This window comes from Schistocerca serialis, chromosome 7 (genome assembly GCF_023864345.2).
Source record: "Schistocerca serialis cubense isolate TAMUIC-IGC-003099 chromosome 7, iqSchSeri2.2, whole genome shotgun sequence".
In the NCBI taxonomy this organism is placed as follows: domain Eukaryota; kingdom Metazoa; phylum Arthropoda; class Insecta; order Orthoptera; family Acrididae; genus Schistocerca; species Schistocerca serialis.
In genome coordinates this window covers 46,730,874-46,755,011 of record NC_064644.1, presented here as the reverse complement: position 1 = coordinate 46,755,011, position 24,138 = coordinate 46,730,874, and the positions used below count along the sequence as shown (strand labels likewise).

General features: G+C 41.5%; 1 protein-coding gene across 2 annotated transcripts in view; it reads left to right on the top strand.

Moving 5' to 3' along the window:
• LOC126412477 (transient receptor potential protein) overlaps positions 1–24,138 on the top strand; it is a 451,880-nt gene that overhangs the window by 329,517 nt on the left and 98,225 nt on the right. For both annotated transcript variants that reach the window (XM_050082094.1, XM_050082095.1), the window contains exons 14-15: positions 15,988–16,111; positions 22,573–22,768. In XM_050082094.1, the coding sequence (XP_049938051.1) occupies positions 15,988–16,111; positions 22,573–22,768 (320 nt within the window). The remainder of the gene's footprint in view (positions 1–15,987; positions 16,112–22,572; positions 22,769–24,138) is intronic.

The window sequence follows — 24,138 nt, the reverse complement described above, 5'->3', positions numbered from 1 at the left end:
GTCAGTCGAAGTTTTGATGAATATTGGTAGGTCATCACAGAGCAGACCCACTGTAGTCCTGGTAGAGATTACGGTATTGGTGGGCCACCAGAGGCGCAGACCCACTGCAGTCCTTGTAGAAATAATGGTACTGATGGATCATCAAAGGTGTAGACCCACTGTAGTCCTTGTAGAGATAATGGTATTGGTGGGCCACCAGAGGTGCAGACCCACTGTAGTCCTTGTAGAGATGACCAGCAGCCATCTGTTGCGATTGTGCAGGTGCACATTCACCATCGAAGAGTCTTGCGGAGAATATAGCAAGTCCATAAACCACCACTTGTGCACTCACAAAGTTTTTGGAATTGTCCTTAGAACCAGCAATGCTGTTATCCAGTCCCTTGCTGAATTATCAACACACGTGCAAACACTAACAGTCCCTACTTCTCACATATTGTCCATATACTATGACCAACAGAAACGTGTGCAGTGAAATGTATCTAACAAGTTAATAATATCATGAACTGGTGACAATTACAATTTTATAACATAATAATACAATAACAAAGGTACAGAATACATTATTAAAAACATAACAATACAGATAACATCTGTAGTACAGGCTTTACAAAAGAATCGAACTAACATATACATCAGTGTAATTATGACATGAGTACATACATAAAAGATCACAATAACTTTTGAAACATCAACTTCACACATGAGCATTAAAACAAAACAGAATTAATAATATCTAACATCTTTACAAAGTAAATAACATATTATTAATGCCAATTATATTCGAGGATAACAGTATTCCTCATCATAGTGAATGTAGCTTAATATTAAAAGAAAAAAAAATTCTATGAAACTACACAGAGACAGGAAGAAAACAAATACACAAGGGTACACAAACACATAGTGGGATAACACCAATAGGAAAGGACAGGGTTCGTTTTCAGTGTAACATGTGGTACTGCAGTCCAACCCAAAACTTCATATATCTTTCCTCTTATTTCATCCTTTGTTTCCACCAAAAAAATTCTATCTAAGCATGCTTTCTGTATTTATATGTTCACACATTTCTTACCTCAACATTTATTTCCAAGAAAATCCTACCTAAACCTGTTTTCTCAATGCATTTCTTCCAATTCATCGCAACTCATTCTCTTAGAGGCTACCCCCTCTTAAGCTAACTTAAATCTACTGAGCTCAGATGCTAAACTAAGGGACGAGGCAATGCAGCATCACATAACAAATCAACACAAACAGCAATGCAAAAAAATGCAAATTGGCAAAGCTAGCAGCATAAATGAGCAAAAGTCAAATTCAATAACACTGTGCCTGGCAAACAGCAGCAACTTATACCTAAACATGACACAGCGCAAGCAGAAAAAATATTACACTAAAATGGCCATGTCTAATACCTATGTCACATCTTAACATTAGAGTGATGCATCACAATTTATTCTACAAAAGAAATTACCAAGTACTTGAAAAGAAAATTATGTGTTACTGTTATTAGTTCCTTCTTATTGTTCTTTCCTTTCCAAGTGCTCCTTTTTTTAAAGAATGTGGATCATAAAATAATTATTTAATAGATCTGTTGACAGAAAGTGTTCACATTAGCAAATGCATTTCATTTTATAAAAGCAATGCTGCAACACAGCTGAAAAACAGGTATCAAATGAAATAAGCAATTACGCAAACCAAAGCATAAAAATATCATTCAATAGTCATGTGACATTTCATAAGTTAGTAGAAATTCTCTCAACTCTCGTAGAAAGACGCTTGTCGTAATCAGGTGTGCAGATGTACGAATATTTCCCATCAATTCATAAGCATTTCAGTAATTAGCACAAAGTGCGAGTAATCATATGTTTTCAAGTAACGAGGGTGTCGCATTAGCGATGAAAGGCACACCCTAATGGCTTGTTCTCCAGGTGTTTGACACAGCTGTGTGCCCACAACGCATTACAAAAATCATATGTTTTCAAGTTCGACCGTGTCGTTTTTGCGATGCTTTCTACAAAGGAATGTCAGAAGTGAGGTTAATGGCGTCCCCTTTTTTTTCTACCTGTGCCGCTGAAAAGGGCTCGCAATAATGGCTTTTCCTCCAGGCAACTGGCACACCTGGCCGCTCGCAACGCATTATGTCACGGTCACTTACCTTTCTTACCGACATATTTACGACAGCAGTTTCCGCTACAGTGACAGTCTCATATAAACATTTCACAGGTCGAAAATTTGCGTAACAAATGTGTAGAAACAAAATCCTATGAATATAACAGTGTCCAAAAAAATTTTCAGTGGCATTGTGATACATTCACACATGATTCACACATGTCATAACTCTTAAAGTACGATTCTTGGTTTCCAACATCCTTTTTCACAAGTCAAGATCCCTACCCACTATTCATTACTCCTTACCTTATTACACATATACGTATCCATCGACACTCGTCAATATTTCGTCATTATAAATATGAAGCATAATCAAATAACTCATATAGCCTCAGCCTATTAATCGTAAACATACCTCAGCAGCATAATACACATCGTCGTCGTAAAAATAACATCATAACACTTCAGTCAAATCTCAAAATCGTCGTAGCTTCCTCCAAGAATTAAAAAAATTCTCTGCTCATGTCAAAAGTGTCATATGCCTCAAACGTACTTTAAAAATCATGAATCCATACCAAATACATCATTCAAAGCTCTCATAGTATCACAATGGTTCCGAAAAAATATGAACAGTTTACAAAGTACAGAAAAATACAGTTTCATAAGTGTGAAGTTACCCAACTGTGTATTGCGTAAACATGTGTCACTGATGTAGTAAAATAAATGTTCGTCTCTCTCAGTTAAATGATCAGATAGCTGTGTAATTTGTGTGTTAGAGAAATATGGTACTGATGTGTAAAGTTGTATAAGCAAATACCATATTAGCTAGGGTTCCTTGTGGTTGCCACACACATGGTACACAAAGTAAGCGTGTACCCCCCTGAGGATAAATGTAATTATACCCTCAGGTGTTACAAATTACAGCAATGGAATGAAATGTATCACGGAAAACTTTCTTTGTAATTAAAAAATCTTTGAAAATAAGTGTTTTAAGTATAAGATTAATCACTCAAATGCGTGTCCTGTAGCGCTAAATGCGCGTCTTGCTGTAAGATAATTCTGTGGAACTGTCGTAGTTATCGTCCTCTGTAAGCAAAGTTCTGCTAAAGTCAATGTACTTACCTCATGATACACAAAAGTGAAATGCTTTGCGTATAGATATCTTAGTTATTACGCTTATTGCCGTGATGAGGAAAGTACTGTACAGTAACGTATTGTTATGCCAAGAAAAAGGCTGTCTCATTGTTGCTATACCACAAAAGTTACTACTAAAACATGTTTTTCTTCCTAGAAGAATTCAGAAAACTGTGCAGATATAAAACAGATACACTGCACAAGCAACATTGTAAATTGTCACTCATTAGTAGCGTCGTGATAAAAATCGTGTAGCTGTCACATAAACTAACCACTGTGTCGTCTGGTATCTCACAGAAAGTACTTTAAACCCAGAATGTATTTTCAAGTAAACCACAATGTTGCATTAAAATCTCATTAGCAGTACTGGTAAATGTTCTAAGTATGTAAGCCTTATAGTCGTTCCATAATCGTGCAACTAACAAGCAAGAATGTACAAATACAACACTGTGTCGTCTGTTCACTATAACAATGCATTCGTAACTTCTGTTTAAAAATGTTCCCTAGGTTCTAGACTGGATATTCAACTTCAAACATAGTTGTATGTTAACAGTTTCTAAGTCTGACAAAGCATATTAGTAATGTGAAACGAAAAATTTTATGACAAAGACTAAGTTAAAAAGCAGATTATCTTTCAACAAATGGTTTTACATGTGAAACCTGGTGTAAACCTTTACTCTTCATAGTACTCACAGTTTGGCTGGAATACAATTATCATGCAGTATACGTCGGTAAAGAATACTGGAATTTTTCTCAAGGTTAGCGTCTATGTTATTTTTCCCTGAGCCAGCGGGCGCACGCGGCTGCCTGCTGCGCGAGTCATTGTCTGTCTCTTTGTTGGCGCGCGTTGTTATTGGGATTAGGAGACCTAACTTCTACAAATTCGCCTTGCCGAGAGGGCCCAGCTCTGTTAGAATCCCGCCAGTTCTGATGAAATTCACGTCTGTCGTTTTGTCGGTAGTTTACATAGTTTCTTGTTTGTCGGTCATGTGGTGGAGAATTTCTCCCTGAATCGTAACTCTGCGCCGAACTGTTGCGTCTGAAGTTATTCTGCCTCCCTTGATAATACTTGTTTTGGTTCCCATATTGTCAGTTTCTCTGATTGTCTCTGTGATAGTCATTACTACAGAAATGCGATCTTTCTCTGTAACTATTATTATTCTGCCAACGGTTGTCGTACGGGTGGTGTCTATTTTGGTCACGATTTGCGTTGTAAGAATAGACCAGTCGTGTCCGGTTATTGTTTCTGTCGTCACGGAATTGTGACGGATGTGACCTGTAATTGTTGTGTCCTTGTTTTCGCGTTCCGCGATTGTCAGTGTCAGTTTCTAATTCTTGTAAGAGTCCCTGAAATGCTTCAATGTCGTCTTTGCAACGTCCTGCCAAAATAATATGTCGTAAATGTTCAGGTAATTTGATTAAGCAAATGCGGATGAGTTCTGAGGGGCTGTATGGGTTTGAAAGATACTGATTCTTGTGCAACATGTCTTCAAAATATTTCACAAGACTGGAGAATTCAGATTGTTCGAAATGTTTCATCATTATGATGCCATGTTTTACACGGTCTTGTGTGGCTTGAGACCAATATGCTGAGAGGAAGGCATGGTAAAATTCTCCTTCACTGTGGCAATCGTGAATGACCGATCGCATTCTTACAGCTGGTTCATTCTCTAAATAGCCACACATGAATTCTAATCTGTGTTCTAACGACCAGTTGGGAGGAAAACAATGAGAGAATTGATGGAGCCATGCTTGTGGATGAATGTCGTTGCCAGAATTCTTAAATGTTTTGAATTTACGTGTGCACATTGCCAATTTCTTTCATAACTTCCGAAATGCCCTGTGTTATTATTTTGTGGCTGTTCCGTATTTCTGTGTTCCTCTTCCCGTATTGGGGTGCGAGTATCCTCTGAAATACGTAATTCTTGAATTATCTGTGTCAGCTGATCTTGTACTTCCCGGATTTCTCTTTTGTACTGTGTATTGATTTGATTTTGATTCTGTTTGAATTTTCTAATTTGTTCATACTCTTCTGTGTCAGTGAAGGCTACAGGTCTTGTGTCATTCAGATCATCATCTACCTTTGTAGATAAGTTAGTAACCTGATCCGAAAGTTCGGCTACTTTCTCCGATAGTGAACACATTTCCTCAGTGTGTTTTTCTGAACCAAGTTTCAGAGTGTCCATTTGTGTTGAAATCGAATCTACTGTGTCCTTTAAGTTTTCCTGAGTTTTTGCAAGTTGCGTAACCGAATCGGTAGATGCAACTGAGTCAATTTTAGCCCACAAGGTCTCATGATTTTCATGAACAATGGTTTGCAGTTCTTTTATGGCTGCTTCGTGATTCTGTAATGCATTTTCATGCCGCGAAAAAATAGGTTGAAAATGCTCACAAATTTGTGTTTTTACGTCATTACAGACTTTTTGACATTTCGATTCAATGTTATGTAACTCAGTAGTTAAATCCTCACGTGTTCGTTCAAGAGTTTGCTCCAATGAGTCTAACTTTTTAAGATTTTGTTCCATTGTGTCTAACTTTTGAAGCTTTTGCTGTGTTTGTCTCTGATTTTGTTCCATTGTGTCTAACTTTTGAAGCTTTTGCTGTGTTTGTCCCATTTGTTGTATTAATTGTAATAACAATGCATTGGTGTCTGAAACATGTTCCTCAGTGCTTTTCGGCAGTGAATTTACACCGGAAACATTCACATTTTGACAAGCAGAAAATGTGTCTTGACTTATTTGAGAAAACGGTGAGGATCCAAAACCTGAATCTACAGTATTTGCGAGATCGTGTCGTGTCATTTCGGCTTCCTGAGGCGAGCTATTGCCGACCGATCGATCGATAATGCTTCCCTCTTCACTAATTGTTTCACTGTCCCCGCCATTGTTTGACGCCCGCTCCATTTCCCTGTGCACAGTTACCAAATTACTACTTTGAACATTAGTAAATTCATTACTCTGCGGCGCTGATAAGCTACGCTCGTCGTCACTATTATTTCTCAGTTTAGTTTGGAGCCTAGTGTTACGTTTTTCACACGCCATAATTGTCACAATATTTCACACGATAACACAGAAAAGCACAATTTGAAGTGCAAAAATAGGAGAACACATTAACATAGCACTGAAAATAATATCTAGTTAATTGCAAGCGTAGCTGCGAAATACTTGGTGCAAATCTATATGCATGCCACAACTGTTTTACTGTACAACAATGAAAGGCTACAACTACAAAGGAGATTCTCTCTACAATTACGCGCTAGCAATAAACAAAAGCTACACTAAATACACAAACTACAAGAAAAAATCAGAAGATTCCAGTGAGGTATCCTAGGCTAAGGGTCGACATATGAAACGTCCCCTTTGAACAATTATACATGACTGTGCTTAACCTGACACACAATATTTTGTTAGCGCAACGCAATCTGACTTTCAAAATTCCCTACAAAAGAATGGCCCTGACTAACATTAAACTATACCTTTCACAAATCACTTACCTCACAAAAATCTTCGCTGTTCAAGCTACTGCAATACAGCGAGCGCCACTACTGCCAGCTAAATAAAAGATTCAAACTATGGAAGGCACTAACTACTGATAGGGATAGTTAGCAAATGAAAGATATTAATAGAGAACAAACAATGTATTTACCTTAATATCATCACAAGTCATAATATATATATCAGTTCATGACAAATTACAAATCTCCGCCATCTCTCTCTCCACATCCACCACTGCTGGCGGCTCACCTCCAACTGCGCAACACTACGCGCTGTTCACATCCAGCTGCCGCTGCCCAACACTACAATGGCAGACAACAATGCAAAGCAGCCACAGACTGCACACATCACAGCCAGTGATTTTCATATTGAGCGCTACGTAACGTTGCCAATAAGAAAACATAAACAGCCTACTTACATAGAGAAAACATAAACAGCCTACTTACAATGCACAATGTCGGCACTAGTACAGTGTATATCCACCTTTCGCAGCAATGCAGGCTGCTATTCTCCCATGGAGACGATCGTAGAGATGCTGGATGTAGTCCTGTGGAACGGCTTGCCATGCCATTTCCACCTGGCGCCTCAGTTGGACCAGCGTTCGTGCTGGACGTGCAGACCGCGTGAGACGACGCTTCATCCAGTCCCAAACATGCTCAATGGGGGACAGATCCGGAGATCTTGCTGGCCAGGGTAGTTGACTTACACCTTCTAGAGCACGTTGGGTGGCACGGGATACATGCGGACGTGCATTGTCCTGTTGGAACAGCAAGTTCCCTTGCCGGTCTAGGAATGGTAGAACGATGGGTTCGATGACGGTTTGGATGTACCGTGCACTATTCAGTGTCCCCTCGACGATCACCAGTGGTGTACGGCCAGTGTAGGATATCGCTCCCCACACCATGATGCCGGGTGTTGGCCCTGTGTGCCTCGGTCGTATGCAGTCCTGATTGTGGCGCTCACCTGCACGGCTCCAAACACTCATACGACCATCATTGGCACCAAGGCAGAAGCGACTCTCATCGCTGAAGACGACACGTCTCCATTCGTCCCTCCATTCACGCCTGTCGCGACACCACTGGAGGCGGGCTGCACGATGTTGGGGCGTGAGCGGAAGACGGCCTAACGGTGTGCGGGACCGTAGCCCAGCTTCATGGAGACGGTTGCGAATGGTCCTCGCCGATACCCCAGGAGCAACAGTGTCCCTAATTTGCTGGGAAGTGGCGGTGCGGTCCCCTACAGCACTGCGTAGGATCCTACGGTCTTGGCGTGCATCCGTGCGTCGCTGCGGTCCGGTCCCAGGTCGACGAGCACGTGCACCTTCCGCCGACCACTGGCGACAACATCGATGTACTGTGGAGACCTCACGCCCCACGTGTTGAGCAATTCGGCGGTACGTCCACCCTGCCTCCCGCATGCCCACTATACGCCCTCGCTCAAAGTCCGTCAACTGCACATACGGTTCACGTCCACGCTGTCGCGGCATGCTACCAGTGTTAAAGACTGCGATGGAGCTCCGTATGCCACGGCAAACTGGCTGACACTGACGGCGGCGGTGCACAAATGCTGCGCAGCTAGCGCCATTCGACGGCCAACACCGCGGTTCCTGGTGTGTCCGCTGTGCCGTGCGTGTGATCATTGCTTGTACAGCCCTCTCGCAGTGTCCGGAGCAAGTATGGTGGGTCTGACACACCGGTGTCAATGAGTTCTTTTTTCCTTTTCCAGGAGTGTATGATCATAACTGCAAATGAAATATCGTTGAAATTTCAGCCGACTGCTGACAAAGGATTGCACTGCATTACCCTCGCCTCTGATTACACACAAACATTACAAATGGCACGCTACTTTATTACAAACAACAAATTTCGTTCAGAGAGCAGACCATCCTCAGCCATCTACGTAAAAGTAACAAGACCGTAATTAGACACACTGATCACAAACAAACCGAATCGTTATACAGCTATACAATATTTCTCCATAATACATACTTACAAAATACGTCAATTGTAAGACATGTGTCACATCATGAGAACTAGTTTCTACACTGAATAGTCAAAGAAACTGGTACACCTCAATAATATCGTATAGAGTCCCCGCGAGCACGCAGAAGTGCTGCAACACCAAGTGGTATAGACTCGACTAATGTTTGAAGTAGAGCTGGAGGGAATTGTTACCATGAATCCTGCAGGGCTCTCCATAAATCCGTAAAAGTACGAAAGGGTGGAGATCTCCTATGAACAGCACGTTGCAAGGTATCCCAGATATGCTCAATAATGTTCATGTCTGGGGAGTTTGGTGGCCAGTGTAAGTGCCTAAACTCAGAAGAGTGTTCCTGGAGTCACTCTGCAGCAATTCTGGACGTGTTGCATTGCTCTGCTAGAACTGCCCAAGTCCTCCGCAATGCACAATGGATATGATTGGATGCAGGTGATCAGGCAGGATGCTTACGAACATGTCACCAGTCAGAGTCGTATCTAGACGTATCAGGTCCCATATCACTCCAACTGCACACGCCCCACGCCATTATAGAGCCTCTACCAGCTTACTTTGTGTTGTGCAGTCTTCAAGGGTACATGAGTGGGCCTTCGGATCCGAAAACCCATATCGATGATATTTCGTTGAATGGTTTGCACACTGACACTTGTTGATGGGCCAGTATTGAAATGTGCAGCAATTTGCGGAAGGGTTGCTCTTCTGTCCAGTTGAACGGTTCTCTTCAGACATCGTTAGTCCCGTTCTTGCAGGATCTTTTTCCGGCCGCAGTGATGTCGGAGATTTTTACCAGATTCCTGATATTCACGGTACACTCGTGAAATGGTCGTACGGGAAAATCCCCACTTCGTCGCTACCTCTGAGATACTGTGTCCCACCGCTCGTGGGCCGACTATAACACCACCAAACTTACTTAAATCTTGATAACCTGCCATTGTAGGAACACTAACCGATCTAACTACTGGACCAGGCACTTGTTGTCTTCTATAGGCATTTCTGACCGCAGCGCCGTATTCTGCCTATTTATATATCTCTGTATTTCAACACGCATGCCTATCCCAATTTCTTTGGCACTTCAGATGGTATATCAACGCTTAAGATCACCTGCATCAAAACCATAACATTTGCGAAAGCACCAAAGTATCTCACAAGGTAATAATTTGAAGAGGTGTAGCATATAGATGGACTAAATTGGCGTAAGTTGCTCTGTCACAAACAGTATGGAAGATTGTAGACCCCATTCCAAAGACGTCCCCTCTGAGTAAATGACTAGTCACATAAAACGTATCTCTGCTTCAAATGAAAAGTTAAAAACTATTTATAACCTCTCAACATTTGGAAACTACTATATCTTCATATTCTTTGAAAATTAATTGTAACTAGACCATTAAAATTATAGGCACATTGTAATATAAATAGGAAGACTGAATGAAGAGCTTTGTCAGAAATTCTTCCTATATGCTACTCATTTCACTGAATCTTAGCAAGCATCATACAGGATACTAATTTTGCATTTACCTATTAACATCTTGAAACCATTTCTTTTCAGCCAGTTCAGACATAATAAAATGGTTGACCTAAGACCTGTGATACATACATGATTTGTCTGAAACTCATGTCTTCTGTCTGGAAGTTAATATTCACTGTTTCTCGTATGTTGTTTTTCTACTCCAAGCTACGACTCTCGGTCTCTTTCTCTTAAAAGGTAACATTATTCATCCTTAGTTTTTAATTCCCTCCCATAGGCCCTCACCACAATTTTTTACTCTGTCCATACCTAGAAAACGTAGTACATGAGGCATTTGATATAAATCAGGTTATATCTGTGGCTCTAAATAAATTTATAGCAACATGCATTCGTCCTTCTCCTGTGACACGAAAAAGAATCAGTTTTTGCACTTTTTCCTGGTAGAGAACAAAAGTGAAGAGATACATCTTTTGTCACCTGATGAGCTTCTATTGAAGTTTTTTGATCGCTTGGTGCAACCGCGGCATATATCCTCTCTTCCATTTGATGACGTTCATCCTCTCTCACTTTCACTGTTACTCTGAACTGTCCGCATTTACCCCGTCATTTAGTCCCTAAGATCTCTCTTGGCGTCCATATCTTTGTTTTTGAGGTAAATATTCTCTGTAAATTCTCCTTCAATGTCGTAGCTTCCCACAGAATTGTGATCAATCTACTAACGGTATATTTCATCACGTCCACTCCCTTTTTCGTTTTACACTGGTGACTTGGTATTTCTACTGCCAAATTCCAGTTGATTAGTATAATTCTCATTGTGCTGTTGTGGTCTACTTTTACACAGCTATCCACACTAATCTATCTCGTGCAAACACCTTCACCTCTACGTAACTGCTGCAACAGGCGCTTATTTTGAATCTGCTTACAGTAGTAAAGCTTTGGTATACCTCTACAATTTTTTACCCTAACATTTCCATCAATCGGCAAATTGGCGATTCCTTGATGCTTCAGTCTATGACCTATCATTTAATTGTTTCTTTTAGTCAAACTGTGCCACATATTCCTTTTCTTCCATCCAAATTTCGATTTTGTACCTTCTCTTTAGGTATCATATCTACCCATCTTATCCTCATACTTCAAAAACTTCTACTCTCTTCTTGTCTGAACCGATTGTCGTCCACGTTTCACTTCTCTCCAAGGTTACACTCCAGATAAATATCTTAGGGAAAGTCTTCCTAACAGTTAAACTGATATTCGATGTCAACAAATTCCTCTTTTTAGACACAAATGCTTTCTTTGGTATAGCCAGTCTGCATTCTATACCCATTATACTTCAGCTGTTATCAGGTTTTTTTTCAGATAAAACGGAAAGTCTCATCTATTACTTTTTGCATCTCATTTCCTAATTTAACTTCTTCAACATTAGTTGACTGATATCATTACATTCCATTATCCTTGTTTTACTTTCGCTGATGTCCATCTCATAACAACGTTTTGAGAAGATGCATTCCTTTTCCATCTCTGACACAATTGCAATATCATTGACAAACTCGAAATTTCTGTTTCTTCGCTCTGAGCTTTAATTCTCTTTTTACATTTATCTGTGCTTTACTGTTTGCTCAGTATACGTTAGAGATAGGCTACAGCCTTCTCTCACTCACTTCTCAACTACTGCCTTCCTTTCACGTCCGTCAGTTCTATATGACGTTAAACTGTTATCCAATTCTTTTCCCGTCTGATGAAGCCGATAACAGAATTTACTCTATGGTAGCAATAAGTCAGTTGAATAACACAACAAACGCTCTGATTTTCACAAACCACATCTGGACTTCATCTACGTTGTTAACTGTATTTTTCCTCAAATTCTCAAGTCCTTGTTGGACACACTGACTTTCAAATTTAGTTAGTATTACCTCTTGCTCAAATACTTACACCGTAGTTTCTAACTTTTCCTTCCAGGTTCTGCAGCTCTTTCACAATAGTTTCACAATAGTATAATCCTTTGTCTCCATATTCGACTATATGCAAGTGTTGACCAAATCGGTTACTAATTTCTGTCTGAATATACGAGGGCTATTCGGAAAGTAAGGAACGATAGGTCGCGAAATGGAAACCACAGTGAAAATCAAAATTGTGTTATTTGCAACGGTTAGCTACACCTTTCAGCTACTTCTCTACACAGTCGCCGGTCAGACTTAGACAGCTGTCGTAGCGTTGTACCAACTTTTCAATTCCCTCGTTGTAGAAGACAGCCGCCAGTGCTTTTCGACAATTTTCTACTCTGGACTGTAGCTCGTTGTCTACGTCAAAATATTGTCTTCATAGCCAGCTGTTCATTTGAGAAGTAGCCAATTACGGGCTGTATTGTGGATGATCAAACACTTCCCATCGAAAACGCTGCAGGAGCGTCTTCATTGGCCCAGCACAGTGCGGCCGAGAATTGTCGTGTAGAACGAACCACATGACAGTTATGTTATGCGGATTGCATAGCTTCAGGCAAAATCTTTCGCCAGACCCTCATACTTGGCGGGAGACGCTAATTTCTAGCCATCTTTACGTTCTCACTGTGAGCTCAGAACTGAAAAGAGTGACATGATGCGATCCACGGGCGTACCAGACACAGTGCACAATGCATCTGCGCAAAGCTTCATTAGATTTTCACTGTATTTTCCAATTCGCAACCGATAGTTGCTTACTTTCCGAATAACCCTCGTTATTTAGTCCTTGGCGAAGTGTGGTACTGAATTCTTCTCCCAATGTTTCCAGTTTCCTTCGTGCTTTCACTCTGTCATTTTTCCTATGTTTACTTTCTTTGAATTTCACTGTTGCCAAACTCACATTCCTGTTCCATAAACTGAGCCAAAAGTGCGTGTACACTTTGTAATTCTTTCTTCGTGAATCGTTTGCAAAACTTATCACAGTAGATACATAGGTAGATGAGCCACCTGATATAACATTCTTTACAAATTAGTCGAATGCTTAGTGTGTGTTACCTTGACTACTACTCATTCACACGCCTAACAGTCCAATTTGGTTAGCAAATCGTTCAGGGCAGCAAACTAGTAACTGCATAGGTTTTCAGTACACTTACACTGCTACAGCTATTATGAGTGAGCAAACCGCACAGAATATTGTTTGCACAAGTACGAATAACCATTTCAAAATCAAAAGTTTATTGATTCCAGGGGATAGGTCCACAAATCTTTTATGGAAAACTCATATAAGCGCGTTCGTCGAGGTTGCTAGTCCTTTGCGTTTACTAACACGGTATGATATTAAATCTACGGTTGGGTTGTTATTCACACGACTAATGACGTAACTGGAACAAATGTAACCCTCATACGTTTCATAGAATGTAAAAAAAGAACATAACTTGTGATTGACAACTGAAGGTTTTTTGAGCTGCTGGCGTGACTCAAAATCTTTCTCTACACAGAATCAGCGTGTGATTATAGTGCATTCAAGCAACATACATTAAATCCTTGTTTCTGTTTATTAATGCGGAACACACTGACAACCAAACGTGAAATTTAAACTTGTATTTTCAAGTAAAAAAAATAAATAATTATTCGTACTAATTTTGATCTTATTGTGTAGCTAATACAGAAAGTTAACGATCTTCATTAGTTTCTCCTTCATTATCAAAACAAGCAAACATTGTACTCTTGGAACAGCTATAAGTTGATGAAATTTCGCTTTTGCTCATAGCTCGTTGCCATACACCAGAAAGTTTTCAACGCCTTTGACACTTAAAAGTCGAAGAAAATGGCCTCTTACTGTCCCAAGTAAAAGCGCATATCTTAAATATGACCTAATAACACGCAGATAGCTATCACTCTTGCAGGAAATGACCGCAGTAATGAACTAGGCTGCTAATAACTATGCTAATTCAAGTTTTTGTTTTGAGAACACAATGGATTTGTGCGATAGTAACTCACAATGTAATGCAGTAAAGCGCCATATGTAGCACAGCAATATTTGAGAATAGTAAAATATATTACCTACTACAGGCAGTGTCGTAAGTCCGAGCCCTTATTGTACAGTTACACTACTGGCCGTTCAAATTGCTACACCAAGAAGAAATGCAGATGATAAATTGGTAATCATTCGACAAATATATTATATTAGAACTGACACGTGATTACATTTTCACGCAATTTTGGTGCATAGATCCTGAGAAATCAGTAGCCAGAACAACCACCTCTGGCCGTAATAACAGCCTTGATACGCCTGGGCATTGAGTCGAACAGAGCTTGGATGGCGTGTACAGGTACAGCTGCCCATGCAACTTCAACACGATACCACAGTTCATCAAGAGTAGCGACTAGCGTATTGTGACGAGCCAGTTGCTCGGCCACCATTGACCTGACGTTTTCAATTGGTGAGAGATCTGGAGAATGTGCTGGCCAGGGCAGCAGTCGAACATTTTCTGTATCCAGAAAGGCCCGTACAGGACCTGCAGGTCCTGCTGAAATGTAGGGTTTCGCAGGGATTGAATGAAGGATAGAGCACGGGTCGTAACATATCTGAAATGTAACGTCCACTGTTGAAAGTGCCGCCAGTGCGAACAAGAGGTGACCGAGACGTGTAACCAATGGCACCCCATACCATCACGCCGGGTGATACGCCAATATGGCGATGACGAACAGACACTTCCAATGTGCGTTCACCGCGATGTCACCAAACACGGATGCGACCATCATGATGCTGTAAACAGAACCTGGATTCATCCGAAAAAATGACGTTTTGCCATTCGTGCACCCAGGTTCGTCGTTGAGTACACCATCGCAGGCGCTGCTGTCTGTGACGCAGCGTCAAGGGTAACCGCAGCCATGTTCTCCGAGCTGATAGTCCATGCTGCTGCAAACGTTCTCGAACTGTTCGTTCAGATGGTTGTTGTCTTGCAAACGTCGCCACCTGTTGACTCAGGGATCGAGACGTGGCTGCACGATCCGTTACAGCCATGCGGATGAGATGCCTGTCATCTCGACTGCTAGTGATACGAGGCCGTTGGGTTCCAGCACGGCGTTCGGTATTACCCTCCTGAACCCACCGATTCCATATTGTGCTAACAGTCATCGGATCTCGACCAACGCGACCAACAATGTCGCGATACGATAAACCGCAATCGCGATAGGCTACAATCCGACCTTTATCAAAGTCTGAAACGTGATGGTACGCATTTCTCCTCCTTACACGAGGCATCACAACAACGTTTCACCAGGCAACGCCGGTCAACTGCTGTTGGGGTGTATGAGAAATCGGTTGGAAACTTTCCTCATGTCAGCACTTTGTAGGTGTCGCCACCGGCGCTAACCTTGTGTGTATGCTCTGAAAAGCTAATCATTTGCATATCACAGCATCTTCTTCCTGTCGGTTAAATTTCGCATCTGTAGCATGTCACCGTGGTGTAGCAATTTTAATGGCCAGTAGTGTAAAATCTGCTCACCTGTACGGAAATTTCATAATGTATGTAGGAGTACATGTTGTGACCCAGGAAAGAAGACATATAGAAGTTTGGGTCTGGCAGTGAGTCGTGGACGGATAGCAAAAGCGGTTTAGGCGATATCTGGCCTGAAACGGAAAAAGTGGATTTGAATCCTAGTCCGACACGTATTTTCAGTGTCGTTATTCCCTTATACAGCTGACGATTGTTCGTATTCGCAACTGGCAATGCATTTCATGTATCAGTGAGTTCAGTCTTCGATTTTTAAATTTCCGATATACATTAACATAAAGTAACAATCTCAAAAAAAAATCCACCTTTAACTTAATACCTGTTCTGTTCTTATTCTATAGGTATGAACCAGTTGCTGTGGTACTACGCGGACCTGGAGAAGGCAAAGTGTTACCACCTGCCCAGCGGACTGCCGGACTTTGATAACGAAGAGAAGGCTTGTGCCATATGGAGGAGATTTACCAAGTGAGTGCAGGTATCGTACGCGTAGTACAGACTCGATCCACTGCGACCGCTCACATAGCGGAGCAGGCAGTGTGCCCTCTGTCTCTGTCGCACGCCACGCGATCCATCCGTTGCCTACCCTGGGGGTTACTGGCAACGCTGCGGTAAGTGGCACGTCAGCCCACTGTTTCTGCTTTTGACTCCCCCTAGAAGTGTCACTGTCACCTCTTAATATAATATTCGTCACGTGTACTATATGACACTCATTATGAACACTGTAGTGGCTTAATACCTTGACCATAGTTACACTAACATGAAAATCGTGCCCAAATGTCGTACGTTCACACTACAGACAGAGGTGACAGAGTGACTACCTGTTTCCTTAGGTGCTCACCACCATTTGTGTATTATAACTTATTTTTAGTTAGCACAGTTGTTCATTCATTACTCTAATTATTTCACGATCTCTGTAGATGGCGTGCTGCATTAATCTGTTGCCTGCATTTGTACCTGTCGGAAGTTACCTTCCGCAAACTATTGATACACTCAAAGCCTGAATCGTTTATGCAGATATCCTTCTCACTATAGTATTTTACTGTTAAACTTATGGAGTCTTTGTTTTATAAGTTTTCGTATGTCTCTGTTTTTTGTAACTTACTGTGTGTCATTGTTAAGTGCCATTTCCTTCTAACCTTCTTTTAGGAACACTGTCTTTTTTCACATTTGATAAATATCCACATTTGTCTGCCATATAGCACTAACAGACAAGTAATTATACAGTGTGTTAGGGGTACAAGTGCAGATATTATAATGATTGGTCCCTTAATATGTAGCCACTTCAATATGTTAGTTGGTTTTTCTCTGCATCTAAAAAACTCTTCCCAGAAACACATCACACGATTTACTACCTAATATTTTGCCCGCCCGGTTGGCCGTGCGGGTCTAACGCACGGCTTTCCGGGCGGGAAGGAGCGCCTGGTCCGCGCCACGAATCCGCCTGGCGGACTTCTGTCAAGGTCCGGCGAACCGGCCAGTCTGTGGATGGTTTTTAGGCGGTTTTCCATCTGCCTCGGCCAATGCGGGCTGGTTCCCCGTATTCCGCTTCAGCTACACTATGTCGGTGATTGCTGCGCAAACAAGTTCTCCAAGTACGCGTACACCACCATTACTCTACCACGCAAAGATAGGGGCTACACTCGTCTGGTGCGAGACGTTCCCTGGGGTGGTTCACTGGGGGCCGAACCGCACAATAACCCTGAGTTCGGTGCGGGGTGGCAGAGGGGTGAAGTGGACTGCGGTAGTCGTCGTGGAGTTGTGGACCACCGCGGCTGCGGCGGGGACGGAGCCTCTCCGTCGTTTCTAGGTCCCCGGTTAAAATACAAATACAAATACAATACCTAATATTTTTCTCTCAATCATAACTGCACTGTGAAGTGGACTACGCCTGTCTGTATAGACTAATTGTTTTGCATCCACGTGTCCACACTTCAACACCTCACTTGCTGCCCAGGGGAAAATAAACATTAATGTCTTGCTCTTTCCACGTGTACTTGGAGGTACTAACAACCTAAAAACGTACTACTCCTAATAGCTATAATTATCAGTCCGCAAATGAAGTAAATACTGGTGTAATGTTGTTCAATATACTGTCCTCAGTCACCGATAAAAGTACGTGCTCTAACCCCCTGAATACTGTCATATTTGTAACGAAGTATACAATTAAGAACTTGAAGGCATCTTGATTCTGATCCACACATTCATTGGTAAATACAGTTTCACACTTTGCCTCTCCTACAGTCTAAAAAGTGTCCATCATACCAGCAGTAAGGAACATTTGTGCCAGCCAGTTTCACCACATCTTTCCCACGCCGCCTAACTGGAAAGTCTTTACTGTTCGTGCACACTGGCACCTTGCCTTCGTGTATTTAAGTGTATCTGATAAGTGCAGCTGACTTTAATGCCTGAGTGTGTAGCGTGGTGTCATGATGATGAGAGGAGAGAGAGGGTGAAACTCAGTGGCGTCCCACAGGCTACCCCCCTCGGGTAACCCCAAAAGGGCCGCCGGTCTTCATGAGCCCGTCTGACGGTCAGACCGCCGCTGCCAGTGTCACGCGCCCTCACTCGATGAGACATTGCGGGCAGGTTTGGAATTTAATCCACGACTTTGGCGCAAAGCCTAGTGTTCAAAAACTTAAGCCATCGCAGAGGTAAAGGGAAAGCAGCCAACAGCACGTGATGTAGCCAGGTGGTTACCAATCTAAGTACTGGCGATGTCTGACATTGCTTAACTTTCTTTCGGTGATCTGACGAGGGCCGGTGTATTCAAAGAAGCAAAACCGATTGTAGGGAAGCAGCCTACTCACGCCATTTAAAATTCATATGCTTTCCATTGTGTGCCAGTGTAGTCTGCTGTAACTAGCTATGACGTCACGAATGTTGCGCAATACCTTAAAAAGTAAATAATTTGAAAAGTTGATAGCATGTCAGCAGTGATGCTAAAATGATAATCTGTTAAGTTTCAGTTTGCTAACTTCAACAGTTTTCAAAATTTGGACATTTTACGTAAAAATCATCGGCGCAACAGAATGGAGCTACAAAACTTCAGAATTTATATTTGGATTCCTTTTTCACTGTAATTTAATGGAAACAGCATGCTGGATCTCACAAAGTAATATTTTGGTTGAAATTCATGATTTTCCTAAAAGTTCAGAAGCAAGATAGATTAAGTAAGTGATTAGATAAAGCTAGGTTGTTTAGATTTAGGTACAAGGGAGATACGCTATAATAACAAAAATGTGAGAACTTTAAAATAGGTGGATATAAAACTATAGCTGTAGCGTCTCCAAAGGGCAAGTTCAGAGCTCATCTATTGCGTGCAGTACAACTAAAATAATTCTCTCGCCAAAAGTATTTAACCTAGCCACATTAGAATTTTATTATAAATACTTACCTGTGGGCTGATTGGACAATTAAATCGAGAGCTTCATAGGCCTTCAGCGAATGAAGCAATTAATTATTTAGTAACTTGAAGTAGCGTTCTGCTAGGTCCGACGGCTAGTCAGTAAGGCAAATTTTGTCGGCTGCGCCTTCGGCGGTCTGCGCCACGGTTATGTAAATAACGCTGTGCGAGCTAGAGTCCCCCCCCCCCCCTTATGAGTCCTCTACCTCCTTCGTTCCCCCCCCCCCCCCTCTTTCGTTTTTTTGTGCCGACATTTTAGTGCAGTGTTTACAGTGAGTGTTGAGTGTTGTGTGTCTTTTCCGAAGTGTTGCGAACGGACATCATACTATCGCTGGGTGTGATTTTTATATCTCTTGCGAACAGAAACCAGATTGTCGCCGTGTTTTTTTAATTGTCTGTCTACTATGTTACCTGTCTGCTTCCTGTGCATTTTATTAGCATTGCCAACCCTTTGTTTTATGTTTTAACTTTCCACAATTTTCCGCCGTTTTACAATTTAAGTCACCATTTTATCGCCTGCTTTTATTGTTTCTTATCTTCTTCTTACGTTTTAAAAAGTCTGTAGGCTGCAGAGCAGCGTACTAAGCTGCTGCCAGCCCGCCCTCTTAGGGGGGAATCGAAATTCAATAAAGGAAAAAAAAAGCTAGAGTCAGGCCCCAGTTCTCTTCTAGATTCCTATCAGCGAGCACTCCGTGTCGGAAGCCGCGTCACGTTTGTGCAGTTGCCAGAAACAGCCTTGGATGCCCTATTATGTAACTCGGTATGCACGTAACAATGAGTTCTCATTCGGGTAAAGTGCTAATAACAGAACGACTCCAGTGATTTATTCTCAGTTTGCGTATGTCGTATTTTCTCGTGTCGCCACAGGACAGACTTTCTACCATTACTAGCGTGGCGTTGGTGAGTATTAAAGTCAAATTTTGGCTAGCATTCACTTTGAACATTTACATCGATAACGATTATTGCACAGTTTCGTTATCTAGGGATAATAGGATCTGCGCAATAGACTCTGAACAGCCCTGATAGTACAATAGCTGATATGGGTAATCATTTGTCTGGAGTTTTACGCTTTATCTTTTTCAGAATATAGTGAAAATTGTTATAGTAAACTGCATTTTCTATGAATCCCAGATATCATCCTAAATCCTCAGAGTAATGAACTTCAATAATCAATAACTTTTATTCTCTATCAGAGTGGGCACAGTGAACTCTAATTACAGGCATTACGTTTTTGCTTATCACTTTCTGGGTGCCAACATTGTAGTTAGAGAGCCTGTGTTGAGAACGGCAATAAATAATAGAAGCAATAATTCTTTATTTTTCACCCGCCGACCCATACGATGACAGCAAACAAGTAATACATGTATAACTTTAAGAAACAAGATTAAATAGCTTTATGTTTCCCAACCTAGCTGTTACAACAAGCAACTAAAGAGCTTAGTTAAAGACGTTGTACTCTATTGTCTGCTATCTTCAAAGCGACTGTTCAGAATACTTTTGACAACTATCATCAGTATAGAAGTACAGATAGAGAGTCGAACTACATTTTGTTTTAGTTCGTCATTATTTATATTAGAGCAGGCCGTCGATCTACGCAGTGAGAAACATATTTTTATATATACGTGTGGTGTCTGTTCTTTCGAACAGTGTATCTGTAGGCATGGCTCCCTTGATAACTTCAGTGTAGACGTACAACAGGGTCGGAGCCTCTTGCGGAAGTGCAAACCCGCCGCGAGCAAGTAGATGACTGGACAGTGGACGCTACTAGCGAGTGGCAAGTTGAGGATTTGGGAAGCGTGTCCAGATGGCCGAAGCAGTTAAGGCAACCGCGGGAGATCCGAGTTCGAGTACCAGGCTGCCATAAATATTCAACGCCGGCGCGGTAGCTCAGCGTGTTCGGTCAGAGGGTTAGCTGCCCTCTGTAATAAAAAAAAACTGAGTGAATGGATCAATAACGAACTTCAATGGGCGTCAGGTGACGTCCGCCACGAACAATTGAAACGAACAATAACGAACAAAATGAGATTGTTCGGTCAGAGGGTTAGCAGCCCTCTGTAACAAAAAAACTGAGCTAATCGATCAACAACGATCTTAAACGGATGTCTTACGACGTCCGCCACGAGCAGATGCAACGAACAAAAAAAAAAAAAAAAAAATTGCCGCGACGGTAGCTCAGCGTGCTCGGTCAGTGAGCTGGGTGCTCTCTGTAATAAAAACCTGAGTGAAGGGATAAACAACGAACTTCAACGGATGTCATGTGACGTCCGCTACGACCAAACACAATGAACTATGAGGAACAAAATGAAAAAAAAAAAGAAAGCAGTTAAGGCAACCGCTCGCGTTAAGCGGGAGATCCGAGTTCGAGTACCAGGCTGCCATAAATATTCAACTTTCGACACTGGATTATTTCGACGGCGCATTGTGGTTGGAATCGGCCTCTCTTTTGAAATTCAAACGTTTTTCTGTTGCATTATGCGAGTTACCAGAATAATTGTCACCGAATAAATCAGCCACTGTAATTGATAAAGGGTGACGCAGCAGAAGAGCAGAGTCTTCGTCTCGCTAACACTGTGAGTAACATCTTAAATATTCTTATCTACATTACTGGGCTAGTGAATGAAGTAAATTTATCTTAAACACAGACCATATCTCTTTTGATACGTGTTACAAGCGCTGCTCAGCTTTCGATCTACTTAGTACTGTTCCACGTGACTCACATAGTGGACTATAGTTCAAACCGTGTCACAAATGTAAAGTTCTGTGACACGAAACTGTGGCTGGTATGGACTACGTTTTATAAAAAAATTCACATTTTTGATTAAAGACAACCAATCATACTTCAACATATCCAGGCTGCAGTAAAATGACTTCCGTGAGTGAAATATTAAATGATTAATTTCTTACAGAGTTTTAGAAAATATATATATTATTTATGAACTGTCAACGGAAATGTGGGAGAAGCACTTCATAGTTAGATCTCTAGCTGACTCCTAAGGCCTTTTCAATGTGATTTCAATGAGATATAAACCTCATCTCTGGTACTGAAAGGTGAATTTTATTCGCTGAAAGGTGCTCTGATTTAACTGACCTTGACACCCCATTTACATCACAACACCGTTTCTTCAATAGTAGGTTGAAACCCTGCTGATGAAGCTGGACTTCTTAATATACACTGGTGATTAATTAAAATCTTTAAGATAAATGGTGAGATTTGTTATTTAACATTTATCACACTGCCCCATATCACCAAAAAAGGGTCTTTACGTAGAACTTACTACAAAGAGTGAGGTCCGCTACATTGAAATTCATCATTTAATCGGTTTGAAAACAATTACAAAACTTACACATTAATATGTCAGACGATTTTTACTTTGATGGTATCGACAGATATTTACATCACTACGCCAGTTTAAAAAAAAAAAAAAACCGCGCCGAGCAGGAGACCTGCACGCAGAATTATACCTAATGTAATGACAGAGTATTTTCTGCCGGTTCGCTAAAATTTTCCTATGGTGATTTCCAGTCTGTTCGAGACATCACAGTCTCTCTTCTGGGCAAGTTTTGGATTAGTTGACCTGATGAACTTCGAGCTGGTCGGCATCAAAAGTTTCACGCGATTCTGGGCCCTGCTGATGTTTGGTTCGTACTCTGTCATCAACATCATCGTGCTGCTCAACATGCTCATCGCTATGATGTCCAACTCCTACCAGATCATTTCGGTAAGTACCGCCGAACTGCCTACTACAAAATCAGGTAACTCTGCAAAGTATTCGCTATTAGCAGCTCTTAAATGTAGCCTTGGACATTGATCGTATCATACTGGAAGAAAAAGAACCCCACTAGTAGCAATAACAGTCCAACCTTCCACCCCAAGGCCACAGTGCCTGAAGTAAGAGAGCTGAGCTAGAGAGGGGACAGAGCGGAGCGTCTTCTCATTCGCCTGTCACAGTGCCAGAGCTTCGATAGTAGCTAGCGTTACCCTCTACGATGTATCGATCAAAGCCAATATTTCGTCCCGCCGAAGAGGAAAGACCCCGCACTGACTCAGCGCTTGCTCTACTTCGTCAGTCTCCCACCCTAGCATTACCGATTATAGTGGTCTTAATGATATATTTAGTACATTTTTCTTCTTCTTGAAGTGTTTGTCCATCTTACAATATTAGGATACCAAATTAATCACACATGTACGCAGATTTCAACCGCGCTTAATGAACGGACCCTCATTCGTTTATGAGACATTTACAATTAATTAATATTCCTGTCATGGCGCGAATATAAATAAATCATGTCATTTAATACACAAATTTAACCTTTTTTCTCAACCAAAATTTGTAAGACAACTACTATCTTTGATGATAATTCATTAACAAATGCATATTCTCACTTATCGGTATATGAGATAGTTGTTATATAGGTATACCATATTGTCTTTCAGTGCAGTTATCTTGCGCATGTCACTTATCTGTAATTTACAGTTAATTAGTTAATTAAGTAATTAGTGCTATTTCTTTGCTCTTATTCAAATTTGACTACACTCTCTGCTTATAGCGCTCGTTCTCATCTACACACAATGAGCTACATTCATTACATGTATAGTTCCGAAGTTATAATAAAAACACTATAATTAATGAATTTGTTGCTTTGTGTCTGAATTACTCTTTAATTACATGTTGGACAAAACAGTTGATATTTTCAATATGATTCTGCGTCTCAGTAGTTCCTATATCAGTGATGTGAAAATTTGTCTTTGTGTGAATTGTTTCACCACTGTCCATGGACGTACCGAGGAGACATCAGCGGTGGCAGCCGCACCCCTCCACTGGAAAAACAATCTTATACAAATGAATTCCTATCGCACTCCGCCAAACAGACTGTTGTATCAGCTTAAACAGAGCCAAAACACGTAATGTGAGCACAACCGGAGCTATTTCCCGTGGAATCTCAAAACCATTCCGTCATTCGCCTCGAAACTGAGTTGCCCTCCCCTAGCTCAGCTCCTGGGTACGCTGTCCCTGTGGTAAATGTGGATGTGATACCCACTAACCTAGTAACCACCCTGGGCATTCTCAGACTCCGACCACGCGATCGC